At 35.7% G+C, this 20,369-nt stretch overlaps 1 protein-coding gene across 1 annotated transcript in view; it reads left to right on the forward strand.

Moving 5' to 3' along the window:
• ORC3 (origin recognition complex subunit 3) overlaps positions 1 to 20,369 on the forward strand; it is a 119,566-nt gene that overhangs the window by 4,085 nt on the left and 95,112 nt on the right. Inside the window, exons 2-4 of the mRNA XM_044003794.1 lie at positions 10,250 to 10,304; positions 15,959 to 16,056; positions 19,661 to 19,805. Coding sequence (XP_043859729.1) covers positions 10,250 to 10,304; positions 15,959 to 16,056; positions 19,661 to 19,805 — 298 coding nt within the window. The remainder of the gene's footprint in view (positions 1 to 10,249; positions 10,305 to 15,958; positions 16,057 to 19,660; positions 19,806 to 20,369) is intronic.

A 20,369-nucleotide genomic window follows, 5' to 3' on the forward strand; every position in this document is an offset into this window, starting at 1 on the left:
ATACTCTTAAAATCCTTGTTCATGTTTTCCTTTTTAATTTCAAAGTTTCTCTGTTACTATGGTCTTTTCATCAGGAATGCTTGGAAGTCCCCAATTTCATTAAAAGTCCATTTTTCCCCCCCTAAGTTTATACTCAGTTTTTCTGAGTAAAGTTATTCTTGACTGCAAACCTATATCCCTTGCCTTCTAGGATATTGTATTCCAAGCTCTCCTCTCCTTTAAAATGGTGGCTTCTAAATAATAGGTGATTCTGACAGTGGCTCCTCAGTACTTAATTTTTTTTTTTCCTGAGTGCTTGAAGTATTTTATCTTTGACCTGAAATTCAGGAATTGATGTTTCTGGGAGTTTTCATTTTGGGGTTTCTTTTAGAAGATGATTTGTAGAATTTTTGTATTTCTGCTTTGCCCTCTTGTTTTAAGAGATCAGGGCAGTTTTCTTTTAGTATTTCTTGAAATATGTCTAAGCTCTTTTTATTATCATACTGTTCATGGAGTCAAATGAATCTTAAATTAACTTTACTTTATCTGTTTTCCATGTCAATTATTTTTGCTATGAGATACTTATATTCCTATTTTTCAGGTTTTTTCATTTTGTTTTTAATATTTCTCATTGAATTATGGGGTCATTGGCTTTCATTTGGTTGATTTTAATTTTTAGGGAGTTTTTTCCCCCCATTGGTTAAGGTTTTATAGTCTTTATGCCAGGCTGCTTATTCTATTTCCAATTCTTTCTTCCACAATTTTACTTCTTTTCCATTTAAAAAATTTAATTCCTCATAACTTATTTCATTCATTTAAAACATTTTCTGAACTCCTTTTTTTAAACCTGTGTAATTTAAGATTCTAAATGTGGGTTCTAATCTGTTCCCCCAGTTTTGGGGAAAACTGACTAAAATCACTGATAAAACGAGTTTAGGTTTTTAAGGTTTTATTGAAAGATAGAAAGAGAAAGTTTGAGAACAGAATTCCAACAGCATGGCAATCCTATCTTTCCTCAATTTTCTTGTGAAGTCCTCTGCCATCACCACCACCATGAAGTCAGGAACCCAAAAAGAGACAGAGCTCTCTGCACAGGCCCTCCTTCCTCCTTCCTGTTCCCTCCCAGAAAATGGGAGGCTCCTCAAGTTGATTGGCTGTTAGCCTTGATAGACAGTACCCATGCGCAAATGTCACTTTCTGACGCCAAGGAAAAGCCGCATGGCCTTGCCCTCTGAGGCATTCTCCTCATGGTAGAGCTTTCCTATAGTAAGTCCCAGGAGGTGCTGTCATTCCAATCATTACAAACCCTTGATTCACCTCTTTTAGGAATTCCATTTGAATATAAACTCAAACTGTGTTTTTCTCTGAGACTTTTCTTGAGGATGCTTTGGAGTAATTATCTTCTAGGTTTGTGTCTTGAGTTTCACGTTACCATAATAGCTCTTTATGGTGGGATGCTTATTTTGTTTGCTTATTCTTCCACTCTTCTTCCTGACTTTGGACTTTATAGGCTCTGAACACTCCTTGGGGAATGTGTGTACTTGTCCCGCTCCTGCTTTCTTTGGGGTATTCAGTGTTGCGTTATTCCAGGATCTCAGAAGCAGCTCTGTTTGGGGACTTAAGCTTTCAATGCTCCCTGGATTACCAGGGCAAAATCTAATTCCTGCTCCAGCACCCCCAACCCACCCCACTATCCTGCCATGCTCTTTAAGTTTCTGACCTGGGTTTGGATATGAGCTGCAAACTTGTGGCCTTGCTCCTGATTGGAATTCTAATAGATTGCTTCAGAAATTAGCTGTTATCAGGCTACTGGACAGAAATGAAGGCTCCCTGGGGGCAGCTAGATGGAGCAGTGGTTAAAGCACCGGCCCTGGATTCAGGAGTACCTGAGTTCAAATCCGGCCTCAGACACTTGACACTTACTAGCTGTGTGACCCTGGGCAAGTCACTTAACCCCAATTGCCTCACTAAAAAAAAAAAAAAAAGAAATGAAGGCTCCCCTTTGGTTTAGGATTCTTCTTATTCTTCTGCTTTAGTCTTCAGCCTGGGCTAGAGTCTTGAAGTGAGATTTCCCTGCTTTCCTTTGCTGCTGGGGTTAAAAGCCACATTACTATTTGTTTATGAACTTGTTTCTTGCTTAGTATGCAGTCTAGGACCCAAGACTGTTCCTCACCCTGTAATGCCTTTCCTCAGTCTCTGTTTATAATAGGATATTGAGCAACAGAGCTGCTCATTGGCACCTTATCCTATACCCTGTACCAAGACTGTATGTGTCACTGGTACCAGTTCTTTCCTTGATGCACATTCTCAACTCTCTTTCTGTTCTTGGGCTGGAATGCTCTGTATGCAACTGACCAGATTCTATCCCTTGTTTCTCCCTTTGCTGACGTTGGCTGGAAAAATGACTCACTGTGGCCTTTTTCTTAGATTATCCAGTTAGTGCATGGTCTGGTGAGTTTTCTAAATCTTTGTAGAGCAGTCATGATGGAGAGCTCAACTGTATTTCTTTCTATTCACCATCTTGGCTTCCCCCTCACTTCAAAAGAGTTATTAGTCAGGTGATATTAACGAAGAATAGACACCTGGGGAAGTGAACTTGTAGTCCAATAGACTTGGAAGTCTGATCCTAATCACTGGACTGTTACCCTTTCTCTTCTGTTTCTTTCCATCAAAGACTATGTTCACTTTAAATCCACTTTTGCATTTGTATAGCACTTTTATTTTTCACATTTCTTTGACTCCATTATTGAATTTGATCCTCACAATAGAATTCTGGAATTTCGGAGGTGGATGGGACCATTACCACTTTCTTTTCCCCAAAATTTCCATTGCTTGTACCATTCATTCCCTCTGTAATATTTGGTCACTTTATCTCTGTCTGAAAACATTCAGTGATGAGAAGATCACTACTTACTGGGGCAGTCCATTCCACTTTGGGGAATTCTTGCAAGAACCCAAGGAACCCAGGACTAGATCAAGCAGGGTTCACAACTGTAACAATTGGAATGATGCCACCTGCTGGAGAGCTACTCTAGGAAAGTTCTGCCATGAGGAGAAGGAGTCTGAGGGCAAGCTGTGCGGCTTTCTTTGGCATCAGGAAGTGAAGTTTGCTCGTGGGTACTGTCAGTCAAGGCCACCAGCCAGTTAGCTTGGAGCTGTGTGTGCGCGTGTGGAAGGGATGTGGCCAGTTTCACAGGAGGCATTGGGTCCTTTTTGTTCCTGACCTTACAGTGGCAGGTCAGATGCTGGGGTCTCTTAGAAATAATTAGATTTTTACCTTTCCCTCTGATCCTAATGATCTTAATACTTAAACACTTAAATACTCTTACTAAAGCTTATAATTTTTTGGCGACCACTCATTAGATTTTTAGATAGTATAACTAGAATTTTAGCCCCTTACACAACTCATCTAAAAGTTCAGCAGGAGGTACAACCTGGCTCTTGCACAAAGCCACAGTTCAGCAACTAAATCTGGAAAAAATGAGTAAATGACCAATTTTAAAAATTATTCCAAATCTATGGATATGGAAAAAGGAGAATGTAACTCTGTGATTCAAAGAAAACAAAATTTCCACAAAGATGGCATAAATGCCTAGAAGACATGAAGTAAGGTATTAAAAATGAAATAAGTCTGGAGGAAAGAATTGGAAGGAAAATATATAGCTTAGAAAAGAAAATAGTAAACTTTACCCATGTGCAGCAAGGTGGTGCAGTGGATAGAACCCTGGAACAGGAGTCAGGAAGACCTGAATTCAAATCTGGCCATAGATACTTACTAGCTGTGTGAACCTGAGCAAGTCACTTAACCCTGTTTGCCTCAATATCCTCATCTGTTAAGTGACCTGGAGAAGGAAATGGCAAAGCATTCCAGTATCTTTGCCAAGAAAACCCCAAATAGTTTCAGACAAAGAGTCTTGTAATGATTGGAATGATGCCACCTACTGGAGACTTACTATAGGAAAGCTCCACCATGAGGAAAATGCCTCAGAGGGCAAGGCCATGTGGCTTTTCCTTGGCGTCAGGAAGTGACATTTGCTCATGGGTGCTGTCTATCAATGCTACTAGCCAATCCACTTGAGGAGCCTCCTATTTTCTGGGAGGAGACAGGAAGGAGGAAGGAGGGCCTGCGCGGAGAGCTCTCTCTCTTTTGGGTTCCTGACTTGATGATGGTGGTGGCGGCAGAGGACTTCACAGGAAATTTGAGGAAAGATAGGAATGCCAGGCTGTTGGAATTCTGTTCTCAATCTTTTTTTTTCTATTTTTCAATAAACCCTTAAAAACCTAAACTCGTTTTATCAGTGATTTTAGTCAGTTTCCCCCAAAACTGGGGGAACAGATTAGAATCCACATTTAGAATCTTAAATTGCACAGTCTGAAAAAACTGAACAACAACCTTACCCAAGAAATGGGTTCCCTGAAAACTGGGATATACCAAACAGAAATTAATGACTACATGAGACAGCAAAAAATATTACATCAAAATCAAAAGACTGAAAAAATATAAGAAAATATGTTATCTGATTTTGAAACAAATGACTTGGAAAACAGGTCAAAGAGATAATTCAAGAATCATTAGACTCAAAATAAAGAGAAAAGAATCATTAGACTCCCTGAAAATCATGATATTTTAAAGATAGAACAAAGATTTGACACTTGACTAGATATTAAGTAAAGGAAAAGAAAAAGTCAGGGATAATTACCAACATCAGTGACTGAAAAGATGATGGTACACTAACCATTAATAGGGAAATTAGGAAGAAAGGAGGGTTTTGGGGGGCCTAGGTATGCTGTGAAGATGAATTCCGATTTGGACATGTTGGAGGACAACCAAGAAAAGTCAATGTTAAAGAAATCCAGAGAAGACAGAATGTCCAAGGAGTAGGTAGTCAACAGTATCAAATGTTCCAGAGAGATCAAGAAAGACGAGGACTGGAAAAAAAAAAGCCATTGAATTTAGTAACTGAGATCATTGGTAACCTTGGAGAGGGCATTTTTCAATTAAGTGGTGATTTCAGAAGCCAAATTGCAAGAGAGGCAGGCTAGACAACAATTCTTTTGAAAAAAGATCTAAGGGTTTTGTGGGTTAAGAACTCATTATGAGGGGCAGCTAGGTGGTGCGGTGGATAAAGCACTGGCCCTGGATTTAGGAGTTCCTGAGTTCAAATCTGGCCTCAGACACTTGACACTTACTAGCTGTGTGACTGTGGGCAAGTCACTTAACCCCATTGCCCCATAAAAAAAAAACAAACAACAACAAAAAAAACTCATTATGAGCTCTTACTGTGTTGACTTGTGGCTCTTGAAACCATGATTTTCAGTAAGGCACTCAGAAAAATCCATGTCATATCAAGTAACATTAAGAGACATAGTATCCATAAAAAAGGAGATGATAGTTCTACCATTTTTTACCTTGTCTGAACCATAACTGGATTATTGTTTTCAGTTCTGAATGCTATATTTTAGTAAGGACAATGAAAAGTTGGAGGGCATATCCAGCATCAATAGGAGACTGGAGACATCAGAATATGAGTTTTGGGGTTTTTTTTAACCCAAAAAACCTTTTTATTTAATTCCTTTTTTTGTTTTGTTTTGTTTTTTGTGTTTTTGTTTTTGCTGGGCAATCAGGGTTAAGTGACTTGCCCAAGGTCACACAGCTAGTAAGTATCAAGTGTCTGAGGCTGGATTTGAACTCAGGTCCTCCTGAATCTGGGGCTAGTGCTATATCTACTGCCCCACCTAGCTGCCCCTATTTAATTCCTTTTTTAATTTTTTTAAAAAATTTAATTTTTGTTATAATTTTTTATTTTTAAATTTAAATTTTTTATTTAGAATTTTCCCCAAGTTACATGTAAAAAAAACCCCAATTTTTTCACATTGATTTTTTAAAACTTTGTGTTCCAAATTTTCTTCCTCCCTCCCTCCTCACCACTCCCTAAGAAATGAAACAATTCAATATAAGATATACATGTGCAGTCATGCAAAACATCTTCACATTAGTCAGGTTATGAAAAAAAATAGATAAAATAACTTTAGAAGAGGAACTGACCAATAAAATTATACTTCAATCTGTATTCAGATACCATCAGTTCTTTCTCTGTTGATAGTTTGCACTTTTCATACATCCTTCTGATAGCATCCTGCTCATCATTTCTTTCACAGTTACTGTTGCTAACTGTATTACCCTCGTCCTATTCCCTCCCCTTGATATTTACTCTATTTTCTATCTTCTTTCACCCTATCCCTCCTCAAAAGTGTTTTGTTATTTACTACCCCCTCCCCCAATCTGCCCTCCCTTCCTTTGCCTCTTCCCCTCAATCCCATCCCCTCCCACTTTCCCTCAGGGCAAAATATATTAGTATACCCACTTGAGTGTGTTTGTTATTCCCTTTTTTAGCCGTTTCTCATGAGAGTAAGGCTCACTCAGTCCCCCACTCCTTCCCCATCTTCCCTTCCACTCCATAAGCTTTTTCTTGTTCCTTTTATGTGAACTACTTTACCACCTCTCACCTTTTCCTTTCCTCTTCTTCCAGTGCATTCCCCTTATCCTTTAACTTTATTTTGAAGACATCATCATGGGTCAGCTAGGTGACACAGGAACAAAGCATTAGCCCTGGACCCAGGAGGCCTCGAGCCCAAATCCAGCCCCAGACATAAGGCACCCCACCCTGCCTGCCCCACAAAAAACAAGAATAAACAAAAAATAAATGCTTTACAGATATCATCCCTTCATATTAATTTCATACCTGTACACTCTAAGTACATTCCTTTCAGCTGCCCTAATACTAAGAAAGTTCTTATGAGTTAGAAGTATTATCTTCCCATGTAGGAATGTAAACAGATTGACCTTTTAATATTCCTCATGATTTCTTCCTCCTGTTTGCCTTTTTATGCTTCTCTAGGGTCTTGTATTTGAAAGTCAAATTTTCTATTCAGTTCAGTCTTTTCATCACAAAAGCCTGAAAGTTCTCTTTTTCATTGAAATCCAGTTTTTCCTCCTGAAAGATTATATTCAGTTTTGCTGGGTAGGTGATTTTGGGTTGTAGTCCCAGTTCCTTTGCCCTCTGAAATATCATATTCCATGCCTTCCATTCTTTCAATGTAGAAGCTGCTAGATCTTGTGTTATCCTGACTGTAGCTTCAAAGTATTTGAATTCCTTTTTTCTAGCTGCTAGATCTGTCTTTCACCCTTCACCAACTATCTCATGTCCTATGTGTAAAAATTCATTTTGGGTGGGAGAAAAAAATGAGCTTATAAGAAAGAAAGAAAGTTGGAAGCATAACTCTAGTGTTCGAAAGCCAGACTAGACATAGACAAGAAACCATTTGCCTCTGATCAGTTTAGGAGTTTAGTTTATGGTGGGTGTGAGATTTTTAAGAACTGTGAGTCTGATGGAAGAGAGACAACCTGACTGATGGAGAATCATCTAGTAGAAATATAGCTGCTAAGGGGTATACATAGGACAAATAAAGTCAAAGAGACTAACCTGTTTCTGAATTGAGGGCCCAGGTTATTAAATGGAGCTAGAGAGATAGTCTATTCCAGGGCATCCTAGGAACAAATTCTGAATCGCTGTGTGAAAATTTAACAAAGAAGGTTTTCAGGAAGGTAAAGGAACGAAAAGCCGCATGAGTTCCTAACATATAAGCATTCCCCTCAAAAATAGTAAAAGAAATGGAAGAAGTCTTGATTTTGATTCTTCAAAGATTGTGCTCATCCATAATTTGCAACTATCTAACATCATTCAGAGACTACTACTATTAAAAAGGTGAATTTTGTGGCCAGGAGCAACTTGGTATCATTGAAAGCACAGTACAGGTTAGCAAAAGCAATCCGTTATGTTTTCTTCCTCTTACTAATTTCTAGACTCTGCTTTTTGTCGTGTGACTGTCTTTAGACATTTGAATCAACTCTTCCATGAGTTTTCTGTCCAATTATATAGACATCCTTCATCTACTTGGTTATTCCTGTATGGATAGTTAAGCCAGTTCTTTTGAGTGGTTGTGAATCTCTTAGGAGATAGCAGTCTTATGGGGCAATTAGCACAATGCCCTCCACAAATAGCTTTGGAAGATGTCACCATCTATAAAGAATTCTTCTTTCATTTGTATTCGTTGGCTGTCTTTTATTGGAGTACTGAACAATTGTGGCAGTTATACATCTCTATTTCATGCCTCACTTGATGTTGACAGTTAAGATTCTTAAACAAATTAAATTTTTTGCTTCTATCTAGGGATAGTATATGATTTTAATATATGCATGGGAAACACCCTGTTGGAGAAGAATGTTTAGGGCTATACTTTACCAAAACAAATTGTTTTTAAAAATAATCAAGAGTAAGAACAGTATAATCTTGGATTGTCTGCACTACTCCTGTAACTGAGGATGCTATAATTTGCAAAAGCTTTCTTCCTATTTTTATCAAACACACCATTGATGCATGTTTAGATCATTTTCATAAGGAGTTTATAGAATTGAAATAGTAGGCATATGGGTCTGTAGGTCTCTCCCATTTTGGGGTGTGTGTGTGGGTGGGAGGGTGCTATGATACTTTTCATGCTTTACCTTCTAAGGAAGCTTTCTTAAATTCAAATTTGGTATATGGAAATGTATTAAGTATGACCAGTTGAACTTGATGAGGTTAAATATTGAAAACTTTGTTCTGCCTTATGAGACTCTACCAGTGGAAAGTATGAACATCCCCTTTAATATCATATTGAAATAAATTGAGAACATTCCATTGAGGGAGTATGGAGAATACCCTTAGCTTGTGTAGTATTGATTTATTGATGATTTGATTGTCAGGCTATTAACCTGAACACTTGGATTTAAGCCTATAAATGTGAGCAGATGGATGAATGAATGAAAAAGCATTTATTAGGTACTCACTATGGGTCCAGTCCAGATCTTGTGGAAATCTGAGGTCCAAAGGGAGTTGAGTATAGTTACTGACCAGAGGATGTTCTTGGGCCACTAAGAGGGAAGGGCTTACTCATATAGTCCTCCCTAGAGAACTTCTTCTGCTTCAGACATGATACTTGTGAAGAGGAAGAGGAAGGACAGTAAAGGAGTTTTCAAAGAGGGAACCACATGTTCTAGAGCAGGACTTCTTAAACTTTTTCTACTTGCGACCCCTTTTTGCCCAACAAATTTTTATGTGACCCTGGGTATATAGGTATATTTAAAAAAAAAATATATATATATATATATACATATATATATATATAAAACCTTTCACTGTTGCCAGATTTTTTACAATCTTCACATTCAGTTACACAGTCTCATATGTGGTCATGACATACAGTTTAAGAAGCTTTGTTCTAAAGGATGGCAAAAACCTGGTGGAGTGGTATGCATTCCTTGAAGCAGCCTTTGGGAAATTGGAAAATAGGTTTCCTGGACAACCCTGTGTTGCCTCCTTTGAACAGCTAAAGCAGAGTAGTTTCTTGGGGGAAGGTTATACCCTCTATATATACTTGACCTGATCCAAATGTTCTTCCTGTCTTTGTTTCCTTTATTTCCATTTCTTTTTCCTCCCTTAGCATATTGAGGACTGACATGTTGGTCCAATTGCAGTGGTTCCACTTTTGAGGAAATAAATTTTTAGGCATAGAAATCCTAACAAATCTTTTGTTGCTGTTGTTTGATGGTGGTGGTGGAAGGTTTTTTGTTTATGTTTTGGTGTCTTCAGTTTTGTCTTTAAATGTCTTTGGAACGGTTTGATTTAATTGGGTCTCATGCCAAACATTCCACAAACTAGTGGAAACTGCTTATTACTTTTGAAAAATAAGGTTTTCTAAATGAGTTTATATTACCATTTCCCCCATCTTTTGACCTCATTGTTATGACATTTGCTTTTCATTGGTTAAGTTTAGGAAAGAAATTATGATAGATTTTTAAAATCTAGCAATAAACCTCAAACTTCATTTTGGCTTATGGTTTCTGTGTTGCTGTTCCTCCTCCTTTAGAGGAAATCCTAACAAGAATCAAGATTTCCTTATTTCAATTTAATCCATTTTTTATTTTTCCTGCCTTGTATCATGAGTAAGTATTAAACAGCAAAGTATTATATAAAGGAGGCTAAAGTGACAAATGGATGATCTACAAATTGGATAATCAGAGAATGAGTATATTTTCCCTTCAAAACATAGAGCAAAAAGGTTTTGGCTTCCATATATGGTTCTTTTTAAAAATTGGCTGATCAAATTCTTATTTTTATTTTTATGTCATTTTATACTTTGAGTTTCATGAATTTCTCACTTTTTTCTCTAGGGTTGCTTTGTGTTTAAACCGGATTTTAAGAGGAAAAGGGTCTCTTTTCCAATAGGTGAGTTAATACTTTATTTGTTTTTCTGATCTAAAGAACCAGTTAATCTTTTCATCCCTAACCCTAGGTCAGTTTAGTAATTCCCATGTCACCGTTTGGTCTGTTTACTCATGCATACATAGCAATTTCGTTCCAAGGTGACTGTCAGATAGAGAAGACAAATTCTTGGAGCTTTGACTTAGAGAAGACTCTAAATAGACCTTCAAAAATCAAGACATGTAGTAAATGTCCTGTAATGGATGTTCTCAATTCTTTAGAAGATAGTGAGTGCTTACTTTTTCTATATGTCAGCAGATGACTATTTATTTTGAGATAAATAGATTTACCTTACACAAACCAAATTTCAGTCAATCAAAAAGGATTAAGTATTACTAAATGCTTAGCACTGCTGGTTGCCATGGAGTAGAAAAGATAATATATGCAAAAATTGAGAAGTAGAATTTAGCAGTGAAGCACATGTACTGTTTACCTCATTTAGAATAAAGTGAATGAGTGAGTGAGTGCATGAATGAAAAAGCATTTATTAAATGTTCACTATGTGCCAGCTCCTGTGCTGGGGATACAAATACAAAAACAAAGATAGTCTCTACCACATAGTCAGGAACTTAAGACTCACATAGTCAAGAAATTATTGCATTAATACAAATAAAAGTCATAATTTGAATGTGACTTTTCTCAAGTGTCAAAGAGATCAACTCTTGACTCTGTTTCTCATAATCCAAGCCAGTCTGATATGTAACTAGATGCTTGAGAACAAAATAATGATCACTTTGGAGGAAAAAAAATAGAAGACATGACTCTAAACACTATGAGAGCTTTTCAATAACAGAAGAAAAAAAGAGTGACTTAGTGCTCCTGGATTTTATTAAGTTGGTCTCAAATTAGAGTACCCTGTCTAAGTTTTTAATTATTTTTCTCTTTGAAAGATTGAAAAATCACAGAGATAAACTAATAAAGTAGACAGTGAGTACACATTAGAAATAATTCTTTTTTCAGAGACTGATAAATAATAAAAATAAAATTCTTTAATGTTAGAAATTGCATTTAGAAATAGAAACTTTTAATTTAGACCTGTAGACTATTTTGTTTTTTCTTCTTTCAAGAAAGTAAATGATTTCTAGTGAAAGATTTAAATATTTTTATTAACTGTAAAAAGTATATTATGTAAAATCTTTATATTGGATCTTAGCTAAATTTTATAAATAATCAGTGTCACTTGATTTATTTGTGTACCAATAAACCTTCCAAATAATCATAACTCATATTTACATAGTGTTTCATAGTATATAAAGTAGTTGGTAAAGCATACAATGAAAGCATTTTATTTTTGTCCAGACCTATGATTTCACGAGGAATTTTCTGTACAGAAACTCCTTCTACTGATACAAATGAACAATTTATCCATAACTTTTGGTCTTACAGAATTGCCTGAGGGTACCAAAAAGCTAAGGAACTTGTCCATTTTCAGGCAACTGCCTAATATGACAGAGACAAGACTTCAATAGGACTTCCTGGTTCCAAGGCTGGCTTTCTATCCACTTTTATTCCCATTTTACAGGAGAGAAAGCTGAGGTTTGGAGAACTTAAGTGACTTGTCATACCCTAGTCTTATAGCTCCTAGTGCAATGCCCTTGCTGCCCATCAACATAAGATGAAAGAGAGAGAGAGAGGGGAGAGAGAGAATGTGTGTGTGTGTATATGAGAGAGAGATGATTACAAATCAGTCAATCAATTTATTAAGCTCCTACTATGTTCCAGGCCCTGTAATAGGTGGTCAGGTATACAAATACAAAGAATGAAACAGTATCTATTCCAAGGAGCTCCACAAGATTCTTATAAATATCCAGAAGATGTTTATCTGTCTGTCTGGTTTTAAGAATTTATCTTTTATTTGTCATCTTTCAGGGGTGATCAGAAAAGAACCATGGTGCCATTTTCTAATGATGAGGAGAAAAAGGAAAAACCTAGAGTTTACTTAAGCTATTATTGACTTGTTTCATAGTCTTATTGATAAATACCCTGAGACAATGGAAAAATTTGATTCAAAAGACTATCTTGATTAGACAAAAGATTTCTGAAGATTTTGCATTTATTTAATTTTGTTAATGAAGAAAACAAATATTTCAGTGCGCACCTATTTGAGAACCTTTATCTAGGAATACTTATGTGCTTCCTTGTACTTGAAGCCTTTCCTGATCCCTTTAGGGAGCTTTCCCTCCAAAATAACTTTGTATTTAAAATATATTTTGCATGTACTTGTACTTATATGTGTACCTCGCTTAGGAGATGGTATATATAATAAATTCTTGTGTTTTTTGTTTTTTGTTTTTTTTTTAGTGAGGCAATTGGGATTAAGTGACTTGCCCAGGGTCACACAGCTAGTAAGTGTTAAGTGTCTGAGGCCAGATTTGAACTCAGGTACTCCTGGCTCCAGGGCTGGTGCTCTATCCACTGCGCCACCTAGCTGCCCCTAGAAAGCATAAGAATATATTTTCTATATTAGTTGAAGCTTGCAAGAGAAAAGATCACAATTTTTTAAAGTACTTATTGATGACTTGCCGTATTCCTAATATTATATTAGGTCCTATCTGAGGCGGGGAGAATATATTAGAGAAATAGAAGCTTTGGACCCTGTTCATAGTGTGAGAAAATATGGCATTGTAACTAACATGACCTATTTTAATAGTTTACAGACTGGCCTTCCCTGTGTCCAGTCTGCTTCTTTTCCTTCACATGGTTTCTTTTTCCTAATGCCTGGTCATTTTTCTAATGCATTGTTTACTCATGACACACCTGTACTAAAAATCCTTCATTGGTTCCCCATTGCCCATCAAATAAACAATGTGCTTCCGATTCTGAGTACAAGACCTAAATTATGGCTTCAAACTACCTTTATAGCCTTACATTATATTACTCTTCAAGTACCAAACTGGGCTAATTTCTACTTCTATCTCTCATCCTACAATCTCATCCTCTATCTTCTTCAGTACCCAGCACAATGCCATGCATATAGTAGGCTTTCCATGAATATTTAATTAAATTTTATAAATTATGAATATAAATAGTAATTGTACATAATGACTAGATCATAAAAAAACAAATTTATTACTGATCTCAAAATAAGGTAAAATGGAATGAGTTGAGAAATTAGACTTACTGGGTAGCATTATGTTACCCATAGTAAGTTAGAAAACCTAATGTAGAGAGAAAATATGTTTTAATCAATATTTAGGGAATAGAGTTACCATAAAAATATCCTTTAATATTTGAAAACTGCTCTTGTAATTGAAAGAGACAGAAATAGAACTTCTGTCTACTAATCTGAAAGTTCTAAAATAGATATGTGCTCTATAATGAGAAATTAAGACTTATGCATTCACTTGACTCCCAACTTTTCATTTCTTTTTAAATACTGAGTAAAATTTTGCACTGTCAGGAATTTCCAAATAAAAGTAGTAGCAGGACAGATGTACTTGGACTCAGACTCTAGGTGTGGGGCCAGAAGCAGAGGCCTCCATCACAAGTTTCTTAGCAGACGTCAGAAGCAAGTAGGAGCCTGGTTGTTCCAGGGAGATCCGATGCTCAATTATCACTAGGCGGGAAGTAGACCTGAGCCAAAGAAGATTTGTCCTAGATTCATAAGTACATGTCTGCAGTGACAAAAGTAGGAATTCAGAGAAGCAGCAGACAAAATTAGATATGTTCCAAGAATCAGGTATCAAGAAGGATAATTGAACTCATCCAAAAAGTGATAATTTACCAATTTGACACATGGCATCCTATTCCATAATTCTTTGAAGTGTTAGCTTTATCACCTTTGATAGTCTGCTAGAACTTTTTTAGTTCACTGCTTCCCACTATTGTTAGGGTTTTCTACATTGGCAATAGCTACATTAGTAATTTAATAACTGTGGGCCCCATTCCATTGGGTTATAGTTTGAAAAGAAAAAGCAAATATGCAAAACAGAAGTTCTGTAGGACTGCAGATTTATATGGCATTAGATAATGTCCTGTGGTCTGTGTATATCTGACATGACCTGTACATTGAATAGAAACGATATGCAAAGAAAAGGAAATAAGACGATGTCAAAAGTTTTAGCTTCTCTACTTCTTCCTTTAGTGGTCTTGGACAAGGAATTTAACTCCTTTGTCTAAGTTGGTTCATTTTCCATACCTATCTCACAGGATTGTTGCAAAGTGAGGTAACGTGCGCAAATACTTTGAAGTCTATAGAATGCTATGCAAATCCAAAGTGATATTTATACTTTTAATTTAATTTATTCAATGAACAAAAGTCTATTTCCTCTCCCTCCTATCTCCTGAATCCCCATCAAAGGAAGAAAAAAAAATCTATTGTTACAAATATGCAGAATCAAGCAAAATAAATTCCTGCAATGGCCATGTGCAAAAGTATGTCTCATTTTGCATTGAGTCTATCACTATTCTCTTAAGAGATGGGTAGTATGTTTCACCACTGGTCCTCTAGAATCATGGCTAATCTGTTATCATGTAAATTATTCTTCTGGTTCTGCTCACTTCACTTTTGAAGCCTTTCTCTGTTCCCTTCATTATTACTTTTATCTCAGTATTCTACTGCATTCATGTGCCACAACTTGTTTCACTGTTCTAAAGAGATTATTTACATTGATGTCATATTTTGTCTCAGTTTTGATGTATCTCTTTTCATGGTATTCATGGTAAATGAAAGTACAAACACTTAAGATGGCATTTTAGGGCTATCATTTGGCAAGCTAGCTTATTTTAAACTAATAAACAAAACTGAAGCACTGAAAAGTGAATTTAAAAATCTGAACTAATTTATATGTTATGTAGTGATTTACCATTTTAAAACTGGTCTTATATGAGGCCTTAGAAAAGTAGCAGTGTTGATCCTTTGTGATGCTTAAGATCATAGAAATTTAGAATTATACCGTACTTATTTTATAGATAAGGAAACTGAGACCAAAAGATCACATTTGCCCAAGAGTACACAGCAAGTTAATTGAGTAGTAGCTAGAATTCAACTGAGCCCTTTTGATTTATAGGTTAGTGTTTTTCCCCAGTATATTGCTTTGTTAGAGAATAGAAAAGATTAGAAGTCATCAATTTAGTGCTGCAGCCCAGCCACGGGGTTCTGTGTCAAGCCTGTGCCCAGCTAAAGACACCCAAGCTTCTCAACAAGGAAAACTGCTTCAGAAAGGAATGCCTGCCATGGAAGATGGCAGTATACCTGGAGGACTGACATTCTTCTTTACATGGAGGCTACATTATCATGGCAGGGTATTGTTGAGGGGATTCTGGATCAGATATAGGTGAGACTAGAGGACCAATGAGGTCCCTTCCAAATTTGAGATTCTGTGATTTATGGTTTTCCAAGAACTTTTTTGCCACTTCTTAATATTTTGGGGAAAGTGTTTCTCATCATGGATATTTCTGAGATGTGTTAAGGTTTGACCTTATTTATACCTCTCTCCTATGTGGCGTTAGCCACTTTCTTTGACAAGTGTACTATATGGCTGACATTTGAACTTGCATTTCTGCAAGTTCAAAACGAGAGGTTTTCTTTGAGTGTGTTGCATAGTGTTTTTTCATAGTTAATATGAAAAAATAAATTTAAGAAATTCTGGGTTCTTATTTCTTTTCTATGTTCTCAGCTGACTATTTCAATGAAGGTGAAAGTCTTTCAGAAGACAGCAAACTACGCTTTGAGACTTGTCAGTTGTTATGGCAACAGATGAAATCTGAAGCTGAGGTAGGTAGTATTATAATAACTCAGCTTAATATTTGAGATCACTTCTAGTTATTTCCTTTCCTTCTTTGATAAAATAATTGAAATAAAATGGTCAAGTATAACATACCTTTTATGGGAAAAAAACTCATACACCAACTATCAAGAAGTAATAACTTTCAGACTTTTGGATTGTGTTCATACTGAATGCCTTTTGTTACTAGCTCTTTATATGTAATTTTACTTTTATTGTACCCCATGTATAGTCTTACTACCAGGCTTTGAAGCATGACTGTTATTTATACATCCCATGCCCACTCCCTGGGGTTTCATCAGCAGTCTGTTAAAGGGTTTTGAGATTTATACAAGAAGTGAACTATCTTCTGTCTGCATAGTTCCCAAAGGAAAATAATACAGGAAATAATGGGTTGGCAACTATGGTATACATTATTAAAGCAATTTGGTTAATGATACCACCCTCCTCAAATTATCTTAAAGCACTTCTTGTGGGTTTCTCCTTTACTTGTTTGTAGAAATGTTGTATCTCACTATTATAGTTATAATTCCTCGAGGGTAGAGATGCTATTGTTTTTCATGTCTTTAGTTCCAGTACTAATCAAACACAATGCTTCTCAGGTGAATAAATCATTTAACTTTAATCTACTATGCATACATATGACAACTATGTTTTAAGTGTTTCTTCAATTATTGAATTAAATTGAAATACAGTCAATTGAAAGATAAGAGGTCATGACATTCTGTGAAAAGTTCTCCACAAAAAAATGGATACTCATTCCCTAGAACTAAGACAGTGGATCCTTTAAAAAAGAAAAAAAGATGAGTGCCATACATATTTTACCCCTTCTTGTGAAGTCTGGGCACTGTTCAGATTGGGTACCCTCAAGTATTGCAGTATATATCCTTACAGGATTGTGTCATATAGATACAATGAAATAGCACCATGAAATTGTTCTGGAAGTCAGCAGACCCTGCCAATAAAGAGTTGTGTGATTTCAGACAAGTTACTTCAATTTTGTGGCCCTTAGTGTCTTCACTTTAATTTCAGTTACAGCATCCATGAGAATATAAAACCATTTTTACTAATGCAGTTACAAACTATATGATCATTACAGTTTTTATTTGTTAATCTAAGTACAATAATGAACATTACCTTTTGTCAGTAAAGCTATTAGTAGGTCCTTAATAAATGTTTATTGAATTGAAAATTTATACCCAATGGTGTAGTAGAAAAGGTACTGAATTTGTAATCATAGAACTTGAGTTCAAATTCTGACCTTCTTATTTATTATCTATAAACCTTAAGCAAGGAACTTCATACCTCTGAGTCTTAGTTTCCTCATCCATAAAATAAATGAGGGGTTGGACTAAATGAATTCTTAAGACCCAGTTTAGCTCAAGATTTTTGATCCTAAATTTACAAATAGTACCATTTGAAGCCAAAACAATTGAAGTACCATAAAATCTCAATTAACTGTAACAGGTCTTTAAGCTTTATTTAAGATTGTTGGAAGAGAACAGGAGAAGACAACAGTGAATATCAAATTTTTAGCTAATTTGCTAGTTTTATCCTATTTTTGACATATAGGTCAATGGAAATTGAAGAGAATTAATTTTTACTTACCACAGGGAGGGCTTAGGTCTCAGAAAAGGCCTTTTATACTAAAAAAAACTTAATTCTTTTCCCTTCTTCTTTCCACCAAGGAAAGGTGAAAGGTTTCCAGGTACTAATCTTAACAGAATGGAAGACTGCTGAATTCAGGCTACCAATTTACCTTATTGTCTGAGGTGATGTTGGCTGTCCCCTGAATAAGAAGGAAAGAGTGCCTTAGGGCTAAAACTGGGCAGGATTCCCAGTCATCTAGGATCATATCTTTACAGAATAATTTTCATTATTTAACTTCAGAGCTTATAAATTCTTGGAGCCCTAACCAGGCATATTCTTAAATAGCATTATAATATTCAGAAGACATAAATTATTTTTGGATTATATGTACATTTTAGATTATGCATTCCACAAATCTCTATTACTAGTAGGTATTATTATTAAACATGTAAAAACTTAGATTTAAAATATTTTTTCTGTTTATCACATTTTCTGAGATGCCTAGTAGGAGCCTTTCAGATGAGTAAGGCCCTGGATTATTAATTATCTTAGAAAATGATTGAAACTAATATTTTTCTATTGGTCTTCTAATAGTACCCATCTTGTGTTTTGATGATGTGTAGTTACCATGTTTACCTGGCCAAATTCACATAGAGAATCTTTTCATCTTCTTGGAGGGAGAAAGATAATCCAGTCAAAATTGCATGCTAATCTCTCATCAAAATACACTATCTAGTTACTTTTTCTTTTCCCTTTTGGTTCATATTAGTGGACTGGCAAACCAAGCAAACCAATTCAAGAATTAACATTAACCGTCATCCAAAGGAATTCCTTCGAGTTTTCTTTCCCTGTTTTGTTGAACCAGGTTCTGACAAATAATAGTATTTGGATAGCCTATTAATCCTTGTGGGTTAAAGATATTTTTATAACTGAAGAAATGAATTCAATGCATTAATTCTCAGTTTTAGAGTAAATCATATTTAACTTCTCATAATTGGAAATAGAAAATGGAAAACTAACTATGATAGGGGTCAAAGTATTATGCAAAAAAGTAATACGATAAAAAATAAGCTAATTACAATTCTTTTTTTAAAGTTTATTTTCTTTTCAACTTTGCACTAAGATTATAGTTTAGGTTTTTTTTAAACCCTCTAAGGTCAAAATGAATGGTAATTTTAAAAAATAAGTGCCCTTATTTTTTCCTTTCCTTATTGTTTAAGGCAATTTAAAAAATTCTTCTAGTTTGAAATAATTAACCAATTTTTTCTACCCTTTAGGTTTGAACTATTGAATGGCAGTAGAGATTGTGTCATTTATTTCATAGTTTAATGTGAACTGTTTAGAAAGGAGAACAATCTGCCAGAAAGTAACCACTAAGAGGCAGCTAGGTGGCGCAGTGGATAAAGCACTGGCCCTGGATTCAGGAGGACTTGAGTTCAAGTCCAGGCCTCACACACTTGACACTTACTAGCTGTGTGACCCTGGGCAAGTCACTTAACCCTAACTGCCCCCCCCCCAAATGTAACCACCAAGTTACTTTTTTTTCCTCCACTTCATCTTTGAGATCTGCATTTAATTTGGAGGGAGAGGGTTGTTTAGCTAGTTTTCTGTGCTAATCAGCTAAATAACTAACAAGAAATGTAGTATATCTTTGCTTTATCATATAGATGAGTCATCAGCATATATGGTGAACAATAATAATAATAATGATGGTGAACATTTATGTAGTTCTCTAAGAAACAATATTTCTAAACAGATAATCTGCTTCTCCTGTCATCTATAAACAAAAAAACACAATAAAGATTACACATAGATCTTAAGGACAGAGATGGAGGTAGGAATAAGCCTAATAAATTCTATTTCTTCTTGGTAGTTATCTAAGAAATCAGAATTCTTACTTGGAAAAGAACCCATGACAGTTTACTTCGTAGCTTTCAAAACTACTAAAGATTCTTTATACTTGAAAAAATACTGAGGTGGTTTTTTTTGCTTTTGCTTTTTTAGGAACTACAAGCAGAATTAAATAAAAATCTATTTGACAGTCTAATAGAATTTCTGGAAAAATCTCACTTGGAGTTTCAAAAGAAGTCAACAAACTGGAACTATCAAATAAAATCCAAAGAAATTCCAACTGCTGCTCTTGTTCTAGGTATTTCTAATTCATTTGTTGGCATATATTTTAGGAACAACAACAAAAAAAGCATAATGGAAAGGTACTTGTATCCTTTACTCAGTTTACCTTTTTGATACTTATTTACATAAGTAATCTATAAAAAGAATTTGAAGAGACATTAGCTTAATTCAAGTTCATGTTAGTTTCAAGGAAGGCCAAGCATATTTACTTGTTCTGGTTTCTTCAGCCAGTCACTTCCTTAGGCTATGTTCTGTGAGTATCTGCAATAAAGGTTTGGCAATATGGAAATTAATCAGCAATCTTAATGAAATAGAATGACAGGTATCTTGGATTCCTGGACTCTATTTTCAGCTCTTATATTGAATTTGTTATCTTAATTTGATTTCTCTGTGCCTTAATTCTTTCAGCTTAGTGAAACATAAGGGAATCGAGGTGGATGGAGCACTGGGCTTACAGTCAAGAAAACCTGAGCTCACATTTGGCCTCAGAAACTTACTAGCTGGGCAAGTCACTTAACCCTGTTTGCCTCAGTTTCTTCATCTGTAAAATGAGCTGGAGAAGGAAATGGCAAACTACTTC

This window comes from Dromiciops gliroides, chromosome 4 (assembly GCF_019393635.1).
Source record: "Dromiciops gliroides isolate mDroGli1 chromosome 4, mDroGli1.pri, whole genome shotgun sequence".
In the NCBI taxonomy this organism is placed as follows: domain Eukaryota; kingdom Metazoa; phylum Chordata; class Mammalia; order Microbiotheria; family Microbiotheriidae; genus Dromiciops; species Dromiciops gliroides.